General features: G+C 40.7%; 1 protein-coding gene across 2 annotated transcripts; it reads left to right on the top strand.

Annotated features, from left to right (window-relative positions):
• Positions 1 to 4,970: 4,970 nt before the first annotated feature.
• On the top strand, positions 4,971 to 16,547 carry LOC310877507 (kelch-like protein 21). 2 transcript variants are annotated; one of them, XM_083791384.1, is made up of 13 exons: positions 4,971 to 5,020; positions 7,188 to 7,304; positions 7,628 to 7,822; positions 7,932 to 8,069; positions 8,178 to 8,369; positions 8,633 to 8,773; positions 9,010 to 9,169; positions 9,312 to 9,455; positions 10,648 to 10,779; positions 11,205 to 11,381; positions 12,428 to 12,568; positions 14,267 to 14,447; positions 14,540 to 16,547. In XM_083791384.1, the coding sequence occupies exons 2-13, from the start codon at positions 7,236 to 7,238 to the stop codon at positions 14,712 to 14,714; spliced, it is 1,845 nt and encodes a 614-aa protein (XP_083647510.1). In that variant the 5' UTR covers positions 4,971 to 5,020; positions 7,188 to 7,235; the 3' UTR covers positions 14,715 to 16,547. The 2 variants fall into 2 exon arrangements, with proteins under 2 accessions (XP_083647510.1, XP_083647511.1); XM_083791385.1 differs by lacking the exon at positions 8,178 to 8,369.
• Positions 16,548 to 17,261: the final 714 nt, after the last annotated feature.

Below are 17,261 nucleotides of genomic sequence, written 5' to 3'. Positions count from 1 at the left end.
GGAGCGGTGAGCTGCAGCCATACCTCACTCGGGAATCATTTGATTAGTAGATCTGACCCCCCAATCCAACCCATTGATGCTGAGTGTCAAGCAGGGAGGCATTGGGTCCCATTTTTATAGTCTTTGGTATGACCTGACCGGGGATCGAACCCTGACCTCCCAGTTTCAGGGAGGACACTCTAACCACAAGGCCACTGAGCTGGTTCAAGTCAAGGTGACTAAGTTATATAAAAAAGCACCTTCTACATACCTTGCTTGTACTGTCTTACAACATTGTTGACACATTTTCAGTACTATGACTCACAGAATTGGCTTTCATAATGATCAATGTGCACTGAGCCACTCGAAGCATTTCAATTCAAAGCTCACAACTCTTGGATAACAAAACCGTTGGCAAGGCTGCATTTCAGAGAACTGCAAGTACACAATGTACTGAATAGGCGTCTTAAATTTAATTGTGACCTATGCCTTTTAAAAACAAACTTGAATGCAATGTTATGGAGGCCCGGGGGAAACTCCAAGCGTGTTTTACTTTCTATTGTTTGGTGGGACCAGTTATACAGGGAAGCCCAGTGTTACGTCTGAGTGCAATTTCTCTGTCATTTTTTGGGGGCAATGTTGTGTAGTCTATTAAGTTTATGGTTCAGGAAAACACACAGATCCAGGGGAGGAGAGGAGAAGTACTAAGAGATATTGACAATGCATTGAATAATTTGTACATCTTGTTGCATCTTTGCTGTGGAGATTCAGGTTAGGTAGTTGAATGTCACAAATTACTTTGTAATAAATTATCTACTACTACATCTGTTGCAACAAAACAAAAAAACGACTTTGTCACTGCATTGTTAGGGAATAGTGACAGTGAACACAGTTGTAAAAGCTTAAAGCTCCCAACATTTTGTAGTTTCAAGAAGGTCGTAAGGTAAAGAAGAGGAAAGAAAGGACCAAGCTGGGAAACAGAATAAGAAGGCATAATATCAGATATACAATATAAGTATTATGCATACTATACTGTGCATAATGGTGCATGGTGCATTGGTTTCTACTCTGTGTCACAATAAACGTGTGGCATTGGCAGCTACGAGTGTGCGGCTATACATTATTTTCATTCAGTATCTTTCCCGTTGGCTGGCACCTCACAAGGACCGGTGTGCTGTGCACCTTTTGCCTATACACATGATGTGAACATGCACGGTACACCATTATCAGACCTAAATTTACCCCTCAAGTTCTTGTTTATGCCCACAATGATTGGATATCATAGGTAACCATTTGTCGCAATTGTAGAATTATGAGACCATAATTGAATAATGTTCAATCATGTTATAAATGTTCAATCATGTTCTAATCATACTTTACATTACTTAAGACCACTTTCCAAATATTTAATGTTTTAACATTTTGGACCAAATAGGCAATTTTACAAATCAAGGTGCCCGCTCTTCCTTAGTGCCCACCATTGATGCAAATTTCAATTCCTAGGCCAATAATCAACTGAAAACAAGGAATGTACTCGTTCAGAGGGCGATCCAGTGAGGAGTATTTGTGGACTATAGGGCAGAACAGAGACAGGAAAGTTAGTAGAAAGGCTCTGCATTTGCACAGAATGAGCTGGGATTTGACTGCATATAAAATGTAATTTGTCACGGTTGCCATAATGAGGGAACTCAAACTCAGAGTCAAATGGCATTTCCTCTTCCTGCTAAGTCAGCCTTGGGAAAGGCCAGAAATGTGTAGTTCTCATGTTCAAAGAAGTTGATGTTCTTTTCCTGACTGTCTGCATCAGTCTTAGTCACCAGGAGTCCCCAGAATTACCCACTGCATCTAAATGGTTTGTGTATTTTTCGACTGGAAGACTCGGAAGACAGTAAGGCTGGAATCATCACGTGTGTCACAATCACTTCACGAAGATTAGATACAAGAATAGCTTGAATGTAAACACTATTTTTCCTCTGTTTATTCCCGTTGATGTGGTTCCAACACTATACACTCTCTATGTTTCTGATAGACATTTATACCATGTCACTGTCAGTAATCCATTGAATATTACCAGCCTGACAACAGCTTGAGTCATCGTGCAGTGTACATTCTTAGATCCAACATAAGTTTGACGCTGCGATGGTCATGATGACCAAGACCATCAAATGAATCTTGCTCGATAAAGTTGCGCTGAGAGCTTGTTGTACCTGACAAAGGCACAAAGCTGTTTGGAACAATGACATGTCTTGTTAGTTATTATTATGCCCATATTACAAGCAGAGTAATACATTGCTGCATGTATAATATTAATACAAATACTCAAGTAAATATGATGGGTTTTCTTTCTCTAAAATATATTTTGGAGGCTTTTTGCCATTATTGATACGGTAAGTGGAGACAGACATGCACTAACCAAATAAGGTACTCCAATACACTTTAACTCAACTACAAATTTGACAGAGTAACTTTGAGTTGTAGTTGAGTAATATTTGACCAGGGCTCCAGGAGTAGGCCTATCATACTTTTACTCAAGTACTTAGGTTCAGTAGCCTACTTTGTCCACCACTGAACTTTTGCAAAAAGTAGTTTCAGGGGAAACTCAGACCTACAGTATCAGTCAGTCCATTGTCCTGGGTTCAGGTGGGGTGGAGGGGTAATAAATGAGGTACTATTGACATCCCATGCAATGTCATGTGAGTGTTGTTAGCCAGGCTACGTGTGATTGGGAATCCCTTTTCTTTCCACGGATTTGAGCTGTCAGTCATGTACAGTACAGAGTGAATCACTCGCAAATTGCTGAGTCAGTGAGCCCAGCACTCACTGTAAAGTCCAGTGGTTTCTGGGTGGGGTTAAAGGGAACAATGACTCATCAAATTACATTCTGAACGTATGACTGTAGGTCATCGTAAAAATGTGATGTAAGGAATTCAAGTGAATATCACAGGTGAAGAACATGACACATGAGGAGAGCTGTGAACAGAATAGAACAGAAAGACATATCTCTGATCACCGACTAGCCCATCACCTACCACTGTCTCTAAATCCTCACCATTATGACAGTAACATCTTTCTATATTCAGCTATAGTGTAGATTCTTCTCCTAACACAAAATTAAATGCCATTGACAATGAATGGAGAATTTACATCATATTATATGTAGACGAGCAAATCGGCTATTTTGTCCTAACACAAAAATTCCCATTGACAAAATCATCATACATCATGAAGATGTATGACTTCACACGGGTGTGATTTTTGAGTTGTGCAACCACTCCCTTACGGAGCTATGTGTGTGGCTGGGTGGCTGACTGGCTGGCTGGGTGGGTGGGTTGCTGGCTGGGTCTGAGCACGATTCACCATTTGTGCGCAACCTAACACACACACACACACACACACACACACACACACACACACACACACACACACACACACACACACACACACACACACACACACACACACACACACACACACACACACACACACACACACACACACACACGCACACACACAAACAAACAAACAAACAAACAAACACACGCACATATTAACTGTATATGATTTTGGGTGTGCCAGTACAGTACAGTACAGTAGAGGGTACAGTATAGGGTACAGTAGAGGGACCCCCAAACGGTAACTCTGTAATTTCTCAACCTTTCACACAGAGTTGCACCACTCACTTCACACAGGTGTGATTTTTAAATGTAGACTCACTCTGATTCGAGCCAGCTCTGACTATAGCCTAGCCCTAGTATGTTTATATACATTTGAGATGTTATTATTATCTTATTATTATATCCCATTCTTAGTGTACTAATTTTAAATGTGCTAAAAATACACTAAACTGATAGAATGGAAGGCTGTTACTGTCTGGAGCCTGGAGGAGAGAGAGTATATGCTGCCAGAAATTGATTGTAATATCTATTATTATAATTAATGTGTTTTGGCTTTTTTTGTAGTTTTATTGTTACACTGTTGAGGAGTCACAGTTCCATGCTGTGCAAATAAATCACTTCCACACCATTTCACCGAACCTGGGATCTACAAAATCCATTTCCCAGGACAGATTATTGGCCTGACAAATGAAGGAATAAATTACCTACTGCCGCACAATACAGCTTTATGAATATGACCTCACAACAAGTATCATATGGTAACTAATTGCAAAGCTGAGAAACTTCTAAATGTATTTTGTCTTAGCCTTTTTATATTCAGTGATTTCACTTAATTCAAAAATCACTTCTTTTTTTTGTTTTGTTGTGATAATCCTCCCTACTATAAAGTGTGCTGGCCATATAAGGAGTTCCTCCCTGTCCCCAGTTAACACCTGGGGGTCAAAAAACCTTAGGTTTCGTTTTTGACTCTCTATCCTGATTGGACGAAAGGCTGGGTCCCACAGCCAAAAATGAAACCTAAGGTTTTTTGAGTGAAATCACTGAATATACCTTTAATTTAAACATGCTTCTTAATGTACACGTTTAAGATAGACTGTCTGTGCGGTGTGCAGATTGCATAAACATGAAATAAACATCGGCGAGATATCCGTGCTTTGGGGCGAGATATCCACACTGTGGGGCGAGATATCCACGCTTTTCAAAAAGTGAGAGAGAGATTTTTACCTGTACTATATTTTTACCTGTACTTTGAGATTTTTTCCTGTACTTTTAAACACACAGAGAGAGAGAGAGAGAGAGAGAGAGAGAGAGAGAGAGAGAGGGGAGGAGGAGGTAAAGTGTGCAAAGCTGCAGTGATGATTAAAACAATAAATTAAAAATGGTGTGGTAATCTAAATTGAAAATAGTTGTAAATCATCAAGTCATATGGTCACGAAGACATGATATGGGGCATAAACGTACACAGTACACTGTAGCCTACTAATTAATCCCGAGGAGGAAAAAAATGACTCGCTGGCCGGAACTGCATGCTTATAGTGTCGTGTTGCCAGGGGGACAAAGTTAGTGGTTACACTACTTACTATGTAAACAAAGTAACAAACCTCCATGATGTAATCACGTACACTTCTCGAGAAACTGAAGAAAAGGTTTGTTGGTACTTCTGACTGAAAAACTAATATTGTTTATTTTATGAGCATTTGTTGAATTTCACTGGAGTTTGTCTGTTGTGGCCACTTGTTTTGATTGATTGAAATATTTATTAACAGTTTGCAGAATTACAGTACATTTCCAGCACAACTCAATACAAAGACTGTTAACTGTGAGTGGACGACCCAATAAAGCATTATACTTGTTTATAAGAGGGTCGACCTTGTTCAATTCATCAAAACATTTAGAGACGTACAAATTATAGACACTTCTATATAGCCAAAGAACAGAACAGGAATTCATCATAAAGGGGGTAAAAAGGGAAAAGAAACGTATGGGGAAAAGGGGATTCCGAATTTACGGGGGCCAGTTTCGAATAGCAGCGTCCCTAGTAGCTCTGGTCCATAGAGGACCAGTGCTACGTCCCTAGGTGCCCTTTGAGAACGGTTTTGAAGGAGTCAAGGGATTGTACTGTAGTGTATGCAGTAGCACATCATCTTATAGACACAACTGGTCAACAAACTTCCCTCCCAATCCACTGGGCGTTTTAGTCTAGAGCACACCAAAGCTTTCTACAAAAAGTATGAAAATACAAATTTAAACTAGTAATGGCAACAACTGATAGATCCAAATGGAGTGCTCTACTACAAGTACAACCCAACAAGGCCACTGGCCAGGATAGCTCTGGTCCATAGACTTACTGCTTCTAGGGCAGTAAGGCTATGGACCAGAGCTATGGCCAGGAGGACAACATCCCCTCCAAATGTCTCAGAGACTCAGCCCCCTGCACAAAAAAGGCAACAAATTAGACCCTGGCAACTAACGCCCTATTTATATTCTTCTCGAAAGTCATGGAAAAAATTGTCTATGAACAGGTTGAAAAGTTGCTTGCCAATAAAAAACGAATGTACGAATTCCAATCCGGCTTCAGAAGATCCCACTCATACCTCCTCTATTTGAGCGACCACTGATCAAACATGAGGTGGATGCTTGCAAATACTGCGGCATGGTCATGCTGGACCTTTTGACACCATTTACTGTTCCTAATATATGTAAACGACATGAGTTCATGACATAGCCCGTGACTGCAACTTGTTCCTGTTGGCGGATGACCTGCAGGTTGAAAAGGCACCTGGCTCGCTGATGACAAACTATCATTACACGATTTACACCTGGGAAAAACTGAATTCATCCTCTTTGGATTAAATAGTAATCTCAGCTAAAGTTAAAGTGGGTGACTATTTTCATACGGAAATATGAAATGACCTACCTACAGTAGGTTCCATCTTGGAGGCAAATCTTTCCTGTGATAAAATGACCACCATATGTAATCAAAAAAAGTCAACCTAATGTTGTAAAAAAAATTTAGCAAGTGTTTACACTTGCTGAAAATAGCCGATCTACAAGCTCAGCGCGACGCGTTGTGACCTTGTAGATCGGCTATTTTCAGCATGCAACCAAGTGTAAAATTACTTATACTGGATCTCTTGTCCACAATGCCTTCCTAACATTTTAGTGTAGTTTTTATTTGACAAAATTGTCAATACATTTAGCCTTAGTTTTAGTCGTCATAGCTTAGTTTTCATATAGTTTACATTTAGTTTTCGTCAGTGAAAAAAGGTAGTCGACGAACATTGTTTGTCATAGTATTAAGTATACGAAATCAACACTGGTGTCGTTCAGTCCCACATCAAAGAGAGGCCGGCCTCCAAAAGTGGCGGTCTACTCTACACAGGTTGACATTTTGATGAGGATGAGGTCGGCAGTCTGCTCATGCTTCTTGCACTCGCATGCTGCACTGTCTTCTTCATTGGCAATTTGAAGCAGCCGACCCCAGTACGCAGGCGGTTCAGCAGGGTCCATTGTCGGTAGATCTCCTTTGACGTCATCTGAAGGAGGCATTTGTTCTTATTTTTCTGTAAAGCACTTTGTAACCTCGTTTTGAAAGGTGCTATATAAATAAAGGTTTATTATTATTATTATTATCTCCCAGGTGATGATCAGCTGTTTTTCGCTGTGCGGCACAACACATCTGACCACAATACAACCTCATTTCACTATGCTCAGCCTGAACTGAATTAAATCACTGTAATCAACAGGTGATGAGATGTACCGTGTAGCCAGCTGTAACAATATTGGTGTGTAATTTGTGTATTCTCTCTGCAGACGTGACCCCCTCCACCAAACCTCACTTCAGCCGTAGCTGAGAACATCATGGCTGCTGCCTCCGGGAGTGAACCACGACAGGCTGCGAAGAGAATGAAACTGGACACTTACTACCATGTGAGTTGTTGTGTTCAAGCTGCTGTGTTGATACACCAAGCACAGGAGGGCAGAATACAAACTGGATGCCTGTCTGTCTGTACACACTGTATTATTTGCCTCTCTGCTTTTCAAGGCGTTTCATGAAGCATTTGCATTTGTAGTGATGCATTTCGGTGTGATCAACACCACCTGCATTTTAGGAGGAGAGGGTTCACAAGGCAAAAGCTCATGGAGAGTTTTCAAGCCACATTACCAGATCAGCCACATTATTCACAGATTCATATATCTTTTTTACTTGTCTGATTATAAATCTCCCTCTGGATGCTGTTGTTGCACTTCAGGAGGACGACACCAGTATATCGCTGTCCTCAGCGGACACTGAGGTGTACGTGGATCCCACCCATCCCAAAGAGATGTTAGAGGGCCTCAACAGGCTGCGTCTCAACAGGGCCTTGTGTGATGTGGTTCTGTGCTGCGGGGGGCAGGAGTTCCCCTGCCATCGCTATGTGCTGGCCTCTTTCAGCCCTTACTTTGAGGTAATCTTTTATTGACCTGCTGTTGTTAAGGGAATCGCTATATCCAGCCTGTTCGTTGAAAATAAAAGCCTAACCATGAACACTCCATTCACCTTTTCAACCTGCACAGGCAATGTTTACGACGTCTGGCATGCTGGAGTCCACACAGGAAAGGGTGACCATCAGTGCTGTGGAACCTCAGGTGTTTGGAATGTTGGTGAACTACGCCTATACTTCAGAGGTGTCTATCTCCGCTGCAAATGTGCAGGTAAATTATTATCATTATAAATCGTATTAATTGTCTACATGTTTGTCCTACTACGCAACATTGGTGCTTAATAAAGATTTTTTATTTTTTTGGTGTTTGGACTACTAGGCCCTACTAGTAGCATCAAACCTGTTGGATTTCATGGCTATTCGAGAGGCATGCTGTGACTACATTGATCGTTACATGGATTTAAGTAACTGTGTAGGGATTAACTGCTTTGCTGAGGCCCAATGCTGTGAAAAATTGGCAGAATACAGCATGGATTATATTCTGGAACACTTCTGTGACTTATACCAGCAGGTCAGTGATTCAGAGGTATCATACATTTCCCAAGTTGTTTGTTGTAGACTTTTACTCCAATAACTTTGTTATTTATTATCACCAGCTCAATGAACGGATTAACATATTAATAAGATACAGTCACATGTCCATTTCAGTAAACAAATCATCTAACTGCGAGACTTCATCAGAGGAGAAAAGGTTACTTTCAGTATGAAATAAGGGAACAGGGTTTTATTTAACCTGTCAGCTAATCTACTGTATTGCTTTTGTTCTAACAACAGGAAGACTTCCTGTCTCTCTCTGTGGAAGAACTGACAGTGATTCTTGCCAGTGACCATCTCAATGTGCCCGAGGAGGAGGTGTTTGAAGCTGCCATGCTGTGGTTAGACAAATGTCCTACCCGCAAGCAGAACTTTGAAAAGGTTTTTTATTTTTTATTGTCATGTTGTTAGATGGTCGGAGCCTGTACTGTCAATACATTTGGATAGTTCTAAATGCAGGTAGTTTCTAGAACAGAAACAGTTGTTCATTCTGATGAGAAACGTCAATCAATTGAAAGGATTTTTGTTTTTTGCGTCCAATACATGCGTGGCATATGGTACTTGCTGGTACTATGCATGCTTTATACATAATGTTGTATCGTTCTGTGTTCTTTAAGGTGCTAGAGCAAATCCGTCTGCCTCTCATAAGCCCCTCCTACCGCCACACTGTGATTGAGTCTCTGGATGTGGTGAAAGAATACCAGGGCTGCCAGAGGTTCATCTCTGAGGCCAAAGACCAGCCCTTCTGTAACACAGCACGCCCACGCAGGACCACAGGTACCCTTCCTCACACATTGCAACTGGTGGAAAGAATACATCAGTGTTTTGACAAATTCCTCTAATGTACACAGAGTACACAGGGTTCTATCTGCATAAAACTACTCTGACTCACTTGTTCCTTCTCGCCCGTATTTTGAAGTGATAGTGCTGATGGGAGGAAACGATTTGAGCGAGGTATTTGACAAAATTGAGATCTTTGATCCCCTGACCAATCAATGGAAGACACTAGGGTGTTTGCCAATGGAGACACGTTTGCCAGCAAAGCCTGCTATGTTTAAGCGTGGTGAGTAAATGTCACAAACTCAAGTCAACAAATAACAGGGTAAATACATGGTCACATTACATAAGTAATTGAAAAGGTGCTCATCTGAGCACAGGTAGGTTAGTGTGCCCTCCTGGGCACTATAATGGGCCAATGTGTAAAGGGCGCAATTTCTTTCTAGTAAGGCCGTGCTGCGAGGTCCCTTTTCGTTCGGTTTCGTTCCCGTGTCCTTGGCACTATTTCAATGCATTTTTGCATAGACAATACCCTTCTGGACTTTGGGTTAAAAGTTCTCCGCATAATAATGCAGTATTTTGTCACAAGCCATAAATGTAAAAGTGTATACCGGTAACCAAAAAACCAAAATCTTGTGCTGCTGTATTTGCTTGTAAAATATGTTATATTGATTTTGGCAACACAAAATCTTTCGCAAATGTCATAAATACATTTATTTATTATTATTTATTTATTCCTCTGCGTAGTGGGAACGAGCCTGCAAAAAGGAAATCGCACACTGCGTTCATGATTTGAGGCATTTTGTTCAAACCAGGACCAATCAGGTGGAAGCAAATGTTATCCAATCAGGATGGAATATGGACAGATCCGTAATATCAAAGTAATATCAAAAGATTTTATTGTCAGCACCAGGCCGAAGGCAAGGGGAGAGAGTATGTTTTGCACTCTGTCGGTGTGTGTGTGCGTCCGTCCGTTCGACTGTCTGTTACCAGCTAATCTCCGGCACCATTAACCCTGTCGATGCCAAATTTTGCACACACACGCCTGGATGCCAACTTTGCCAAGTATGAACCTCTGCCCCATCATAATTGGCTAACATTGACTTTCAAAGTTTGCAGGATTGGCCCGTTCTGAACAAAAAGCCTCAAATCATGAACTCTGCGTGCAATTTACGTGAGATCTTTCACAGACTTTCCTATTAGGCTGAGGAATATATCCCACCCTTTTCACATTGGCCTGTTATAGTGCCACCAACGGGTGGATCTTTGATTTTTCTTTTAACAAAATGCCTCAAATCATCAATTTCCATCCAAGGCGTAAGAAGAAATGGCACCCTTTTCACATTGACCTATTATAGCGCCACCAGGAGGCCACAACCTGACCTGCCCTGTGGGGCACTTTTTCTAGTTTACATCTTTATTGCTCTAACAATTATGGCATAAATCAATGTTTTAATTCTGCTCTTCTCCCACCGTAGGCAGTACTCTGTTTTTGGCTGATCGACTGGATTATTCAGTCAATAGTAGGTTGATTTGCTATGACGTTGACCTTAACTCATGGAGGGATGCTCCAACTTCAGCTCCCATGAATAAACCACGCTCCTACTTCCGTAAGATTGTTAAGTATTATCTAGGGTGCAAGATACGGCAATAGATAAAGCACAACTTTATACTATATAGTATACTGTGTGTGAGCTTGTTGTACATACTGTACTTTGTATAATATTGGCCTATAAATTAACATTGTAAATGTCTAGTATTCAAAACAGTTATATTTTTTATGCTCTGGAAGCCTTTCTACAGTTGAATATAGAACTAAATATAAGTGTATTTGTGAAGTGGTGAGATCGAGCAGCAGAAAAGTAACAACTTTCTCTCCTGATCACAGCCTTGATTAATTATGGATTTAGTGCTTCAAACTACAAAGAACTAAAGTGTTGTTGCCTTGGTTACCCAATGAGAGACTGTATAGTGCATTTGACAAGGACTTTATTTATAAAAAATTCTACACAACTCCACATGGTCTACTCTACAGGCATGGTGACACTAGATGGCTACGTGTATGCCATGGGTGATCCGTGGCACTCAATTGAGCGGTATGACTTTGACGCTGACACCTGGCAGCTCATGGAATCTGTTGATCTGGAAGCGTTTCTCGCTTCTAACGCAATACGCAGTGTGGCTGCACTAGAAGGACATCTCTATTTTATTGGTACGGAACATGTTTATGCAACTGCAGGCTCAGCCTGCTGGGTTTCATAAGGTGTGTGTTTCTACTCTGGAAAGATGCAAGTCGAGAATGCATGCAATTATACTTTGTACTTGTTGCCAAGAGTAATCTCTGTACCTGTACGCACTGCAGACAGTACCCACCACTGTGGTAATGGATTTCTCCCACCCCAGTTAAAGGCGAGAGTTAAAATCTTCCTTCCTGGTGGCACAGTGTATTCTGGCTAAAATTAACCCTGGTCCAGTGCTTATAGCGAGTCTCTCACTAACGCCCTAACGGGAACGCCTCTGCTGCTCACAGGCAAGAAATCCCACTGCCGTGCGAGGGGTTATACTTTACCGAAAATAAACAAAACCACATAGCTACTCTAAAATGCATTTTGTGCCATTTTTTGATAAAGTAATGTCCCGTATAGAGTAACTTCTTCTACTATGGCATTTCCGGGTTGTGCCTACGCCAATCCACTTGCATGCATTTTACTTCATGACAAAAATAGTGCATTTTAGAGAGGAGCTGGGGAACTGAGACGCTTCCCAGGCTGGAAAATTGACTTTCACCAACACAAAACGGGCTTTGTTTCGGTGATTAGCGGAGTAGTTTTGTTTTTTTTCTGTAAAGTTGGACCCCTCGCATAGCAGTGGATCATATTTTATGTCTGTGTCTGTGTGTGTACGTGTATATATATTTTTTAAATCGTTGTAGTAGTCATGTGGCCTGACCAATGATGTCACAGTATTCTATTTATAATGAATTATATGTCATGATATGGTCATCATGACTAACGACTCTGGTACACCAGGTGTTTTCTACACAGTAAAATCCTTAAATGATCCTTAAATCTTTAGTTGATCCTTAAATCCTTAAATGATCCTTAAATCTTTAGTAAATCCTTAAATGAAAACCAGAGTTATAATAACACTGAAGATTTTACACTGGAATTTGTCCTTTTGTGTGAGTTTAATTCCTGTGTGTGTGTGTGTGTGTGTCTCTCTCTCTCTCTCTCTCTCTCTCTCTCTCCTGGGCCCTAGGTGTACAAAAAGATTTGCGTTCAATCAGCAAGGTGGCCAAGTACAACCCTGAAACATCTGTATGGACGGAAGTCGCTCCTATGCATAACCCGCGTACCAATCCAGCTGTCCTTACTCTCAACGGAAAGATCTATGTAATAGGTATCATTCTGCTCTTAAAGGTTCTTGGTCAATGGTAGAAGAAGTATTCTGCTTCACTTGAGTAAAAGTACCAAAATTATATAGTTAAAGTACTAAAGTAAATATGCCTGTGCTATTAACTCATTTTGGGAAAAAATTAAAAAATGTTTTTCTCTTCTGGTGAAAAGCTGGAATTTGCGCGATGGCAGGCTCTCAGTCAAATCTGGTCACAAATATCAAATACTGTGTACCTGCAAGAATGACTGAAATTGAGATGGCACCGTTTTCTCAATGATCATTGAAATGAATGGAAGTTTAGAAATAGGTCTGTAATTTGTAAGAACAGAGGAATCCGTGGTGTCACAACTGCTGTTTTTAAATATGGAGGTACAACACCTGAAGCAAGACTGCTATTTATGATGTTATGGACCCTGGGCCCAATGGTCTCCTTAAAGATGTGACTGGGGATAACATCTGTGGGCAATCTTTAAGAATGTCATGTGACACATGAAGCCTGTCTTTCATCCATCTGCACTCCTGGCAGCGCGGGTGGTGTCATACTGTCGTTTAGCCAAGGCTCAGACCTAGGTTTGGGACGCATGGCTTTTAATGGCTCAACAGTGTTCAGAATGCCGGCACAGGTGGAAAGAAAGGAAGATGTGAGTTGCTCAGTGTCTAGACCCTCAGAGAGGCCATTATCAGCCTGAGCTACATTATTAAAAGCAGAGGAGAACAGCGTGGCGGTAGCAGGTTTCAATACACTGCACTGACCGCATGAATTAAAATTGTCACAGGGCAGTGCTAAAAAGTAACAGGAAAATGATCGGAACTGACTGGAGCACAAACATGAACATTAGAAATGGGCAAACCATAACAAATTACAAGGTCAAGCGTATGTCCAAGTTCATGTGTGGGTGCAGTGACGTGTTGAACAAGGTTAATAGCATCAAGTACATAGATAGATAGATCTTTATTTGTCATTGCTTGCATGAAACAACGAAGTTTAGAGCTTCACCACTGGCATCAAATAAATAACCATACTGTACAATAACCCAGTGCAATAGTGCTGGTGCAATGTAATAGTGCAAGACCAAGTCCATTTTCAGTACCCTTTTTAATACTATAGAGGGGGCTCGGCGATGGGGGGGCGGGGGGCAGCCTGACAGCCTGTGGGTAAAGGCTGTTGGACAGTCTGTTGGTTCTGGACCTGATGGATCGATATCTTCTACCAGAGGGCAGACGTTGGAAAAGATGGTGTGCTGGGTGGAACTGGTCCTGTAGGATGTTATTTGTGCGGCGTAGGCAGCGGGAGGTGAAGACTGTGGAGATAACTGGGAGACTGGTCCCAATGATCCTCCCTGCAGCCTTGACCACTCTGTGGATGGCCTCCTTGTCTGCCCTGGTGCAGCTGGTAAACCACACCAGTAGCCCATAGGTGAGCACACTCTCTACTGCACAGTGGTAGAAGTTAATCAACAGAGCTTGTGGAAGTCCTGCTCATTTAAGTTTCCTTAGAAAGAAAAGGCGTTGCTGTGCCTTCCCCACGGCAGAGGTGATGTTGGTCCTCCAGGACAGGTCGTCGGCCACAGTCAAGTCCAGGAACTTGTAAAGTATTTAGCCAGTGGCTTAGAGATACAACAGACGTGCACGTCAATTAAGAGTGTATCGTACTTGAGCCCATTAAAAGTCACTATACTCTTAATTCTTGTTTATCTGTAGGTGGACGGCATACTGTGAACGAGAGCAACGTGCGCAACATTGAAAACACGATAGAATGTTACAACCCCAAGACCAATCAATGGACTGTGTGTGCCCCGATGCAAGAGAGACGTGTCGGGCATTGCGCAGTTGAGGTGGATGGAAAGATCTACGTACTAGGAGGGCGGGATGAGAGCCACAGGTAAGACACTGCCTCCATGAATGCCTGGGAAAAGGTGGCTTCTTGTCCACAGCATATATTTAACACATGGCTATTGGTCTCTCTTCATGTAGACTCATCGAGAACATTGAGCGCTATTGTGAAGAGACGGACACCTGGGAAACTGTGGGGCAGATGCCCAATGGTCGTGCCTTTTTCAGCTGCATGTCTTTTTTGCTGAGGAAAGACTGTAAAGCCATAGTTGATCAATATGAAAGTGACTATGCTTTTTGGGATGATTATGCATGATCAATAGTACTACTGGCTATACTGGGAACACTGCACTAAATTATCATGGAAGTTGCCTACTTAGGTCAACTGCTATGTTACACTGGCAACAGATATTGCTCAGATCTGTGTACTGTACCTACTGTGTAGGCTGACTTACATGTACATACAGCTCCATCTCAATGAATTTGAATATTGTGTAAAAATAAAAGTTCATTTTTTTCCCTAATATAATTCGAAAAGTGAAACTTTCATATAACTTTTCATATATTCTCAATTCATTGGGCATAAAGTATTTAAAACCTTTTTTTGTTTTAATCTTGATTAGTATGGCTCATGAAAATCAAAAAATCCTATCTCAACAAATTTGGTATCAGACAATACTTGGTCTGTGCTACTTTTGAACAACTTATTCCATCAATGTGGCGTGATCAGCCTTTGTCACTGTTCAGGTCAGGCCAGATTGCTGATCAGTTAAGCACAGTAATACCATGGTCTGTATACCAGTTACTAGTAGTTTTGGCACTGTGGGAAAATTAACATCTCCGTGAAGCTTGTCAACATACTGAAGCACAATGTACAATGTACTAAAATGATGGCTGTGTTGAAACCATTGTTAAGTTTTCACTGTCAGTGGATCAACACCAGCAGATAACATGGCCAAAATCATCACTGTGTTTTGTCAAGTCCAGAGTCTCAAAACAACCATCTATTAGGATATTTTACGGCACTGTGTGCCTCCGTACATTGACAAGCTTTATGTTGATGCTGATCTTCCATTTCAGGCAGCACTTGGCACCTGCCCACAGAGCCAAAACTACTAGTAATTGGTATACTGACCATGCCATGGTATTACTGTGCTTAACTGACCAGCCAACTGGCCTGACCTGAAGCTCACAGAGAATCTATTCTAGGTTGTAGTTTCAAGAGGAAGGTGTGAGACATGAGACTCAACAATACAAATTAATTTACGGCTGTTATCAAACAAACCTGGGCTTCCATAACACCAACAGTGCCACAGGCTGATCACCTCCATGCCACGACCAATTTTTTATTTGTTAAAAAGTAGACCAGACCAAGTATTGACTGCATACATTAATATCCTTTTCAGATGGTCGACATTTCTCGTTTAAACTATCATTTTTTCTCGTAAAATAGTCGAATTTGTTGAGCTGTACGCTATAATTATCAAGATTAAAACAAAAAAAGTTTTTAAATACTTCACTTTATGCACAATTAATTGAGAATAGCCTATATGAAAGTTTCACTTTTTGAATTATATTACGGAAGAAAATGAACTTTTACACAATATTCTAATTCATTGAGATGGAGCTGTATATCAGTCTCACATTACAGTCTGTACATAGTTATTTGACTAATTTAAAATATACACTCAATGAGTCGAGGATATACAGTAGTTAAAGTGTTTAATGTGTCTTGGGCATAATGTAACAAATAATAACAAAAATAAGGATGGCAGCCAGTTTTGACCCACGTGGGTCTTTCTCGGGGTGAGGCTAGAAGGATTAGGATTGGACTGGAACAAGTTGCATGTATCTCATAGCCTCTAATCAAGAGCATCTGCTATTCTTTTGTTCTTTGACCTATAGCTAACATAGTATCTGTTCATAATCTGGTTATACATTGTGCCTTATGCTATGCCTATATTTTTATTTTGAAATTGTTTATACACCGTTATCCCAGTCAGTCCGATTGCTAAGGTTTTTTCTTTTTATATGTGATCTCTTTCTAACATTATTTGTATTTGAATATTACTTGTAAAGCTGTTACATACTGTGGTGCTGATGACACCTGAATTATCTATGCCGGGGATCAATAAAGAATTACACTGTATATCAATAAATGTTTTTTATTTATTATTTGTTTCATGACAATGGGAAATTGCACCTACAGTAGTTACCACCCTGCCATGAACTTATATGGCAAGATTTTCATACTAAAATTGTTATTTCAAAGAGACTAATCAGGAGAAAATCTACTTTATTATTTATCAAACTTTCTCTGTCCCAACACACACTCGTGGGATCTATCACCAGTAACCAGGATGTTCTAAGATTTGCCTGCTTAGGAGACCACTTGTAGGATATGTATACCTTGCGACCATCTGATGTCGCTGATTCCCCAATAGCAGGAAAAATTCTAATCATGTGCAGTGGCAGTAATTATCAAATTATTGAACAAAGGGGAAATGTTTTTATATATCATTTCACACTATAGAGAATTGATTAGTAATTTCTATATATCTAATATTCTACTGTAGAAAATGCATCTATGTCTAGACCAATCATACTGAATGACTGCATAGCGTTCTTATTTACAACATGCATTTTAAAACAGTTTTTAATATCGTAATCGTATCGTATTGTTTATGTCCCTCAAACGTATTTCTAATGGTTGAGCCTAAATCACCACTCTGATATAACCATGTATTTTGTCTTAGCCTTTTTGACCTTTTTAATTTAAACAGAGAGAGGGGGGGGGAGGTAAAGTGTCGTGTGGTGTGGTGTGGTAATCTGAAAATAGTTGTAAATCATCAAAGCATATGGT

This window comes from Protomyctophum parallelum, assembly GCF_964188405.1.
Source record: "Protomyctophum parallelum genome assembly, chromosome: 20".
Taxonomy (NCBI): Eukaryota; Metazoa; Chordata; class Actinopteri; order Myctophiformes; family Myctophidae; genus Protomyctophum; species Protomyctophum parallelum.
The sequence above is the reverse complement of the archived record's forward strand: the minus strand, read 5'-3'. Positions and strand labels throughout refer to the sequence as shown.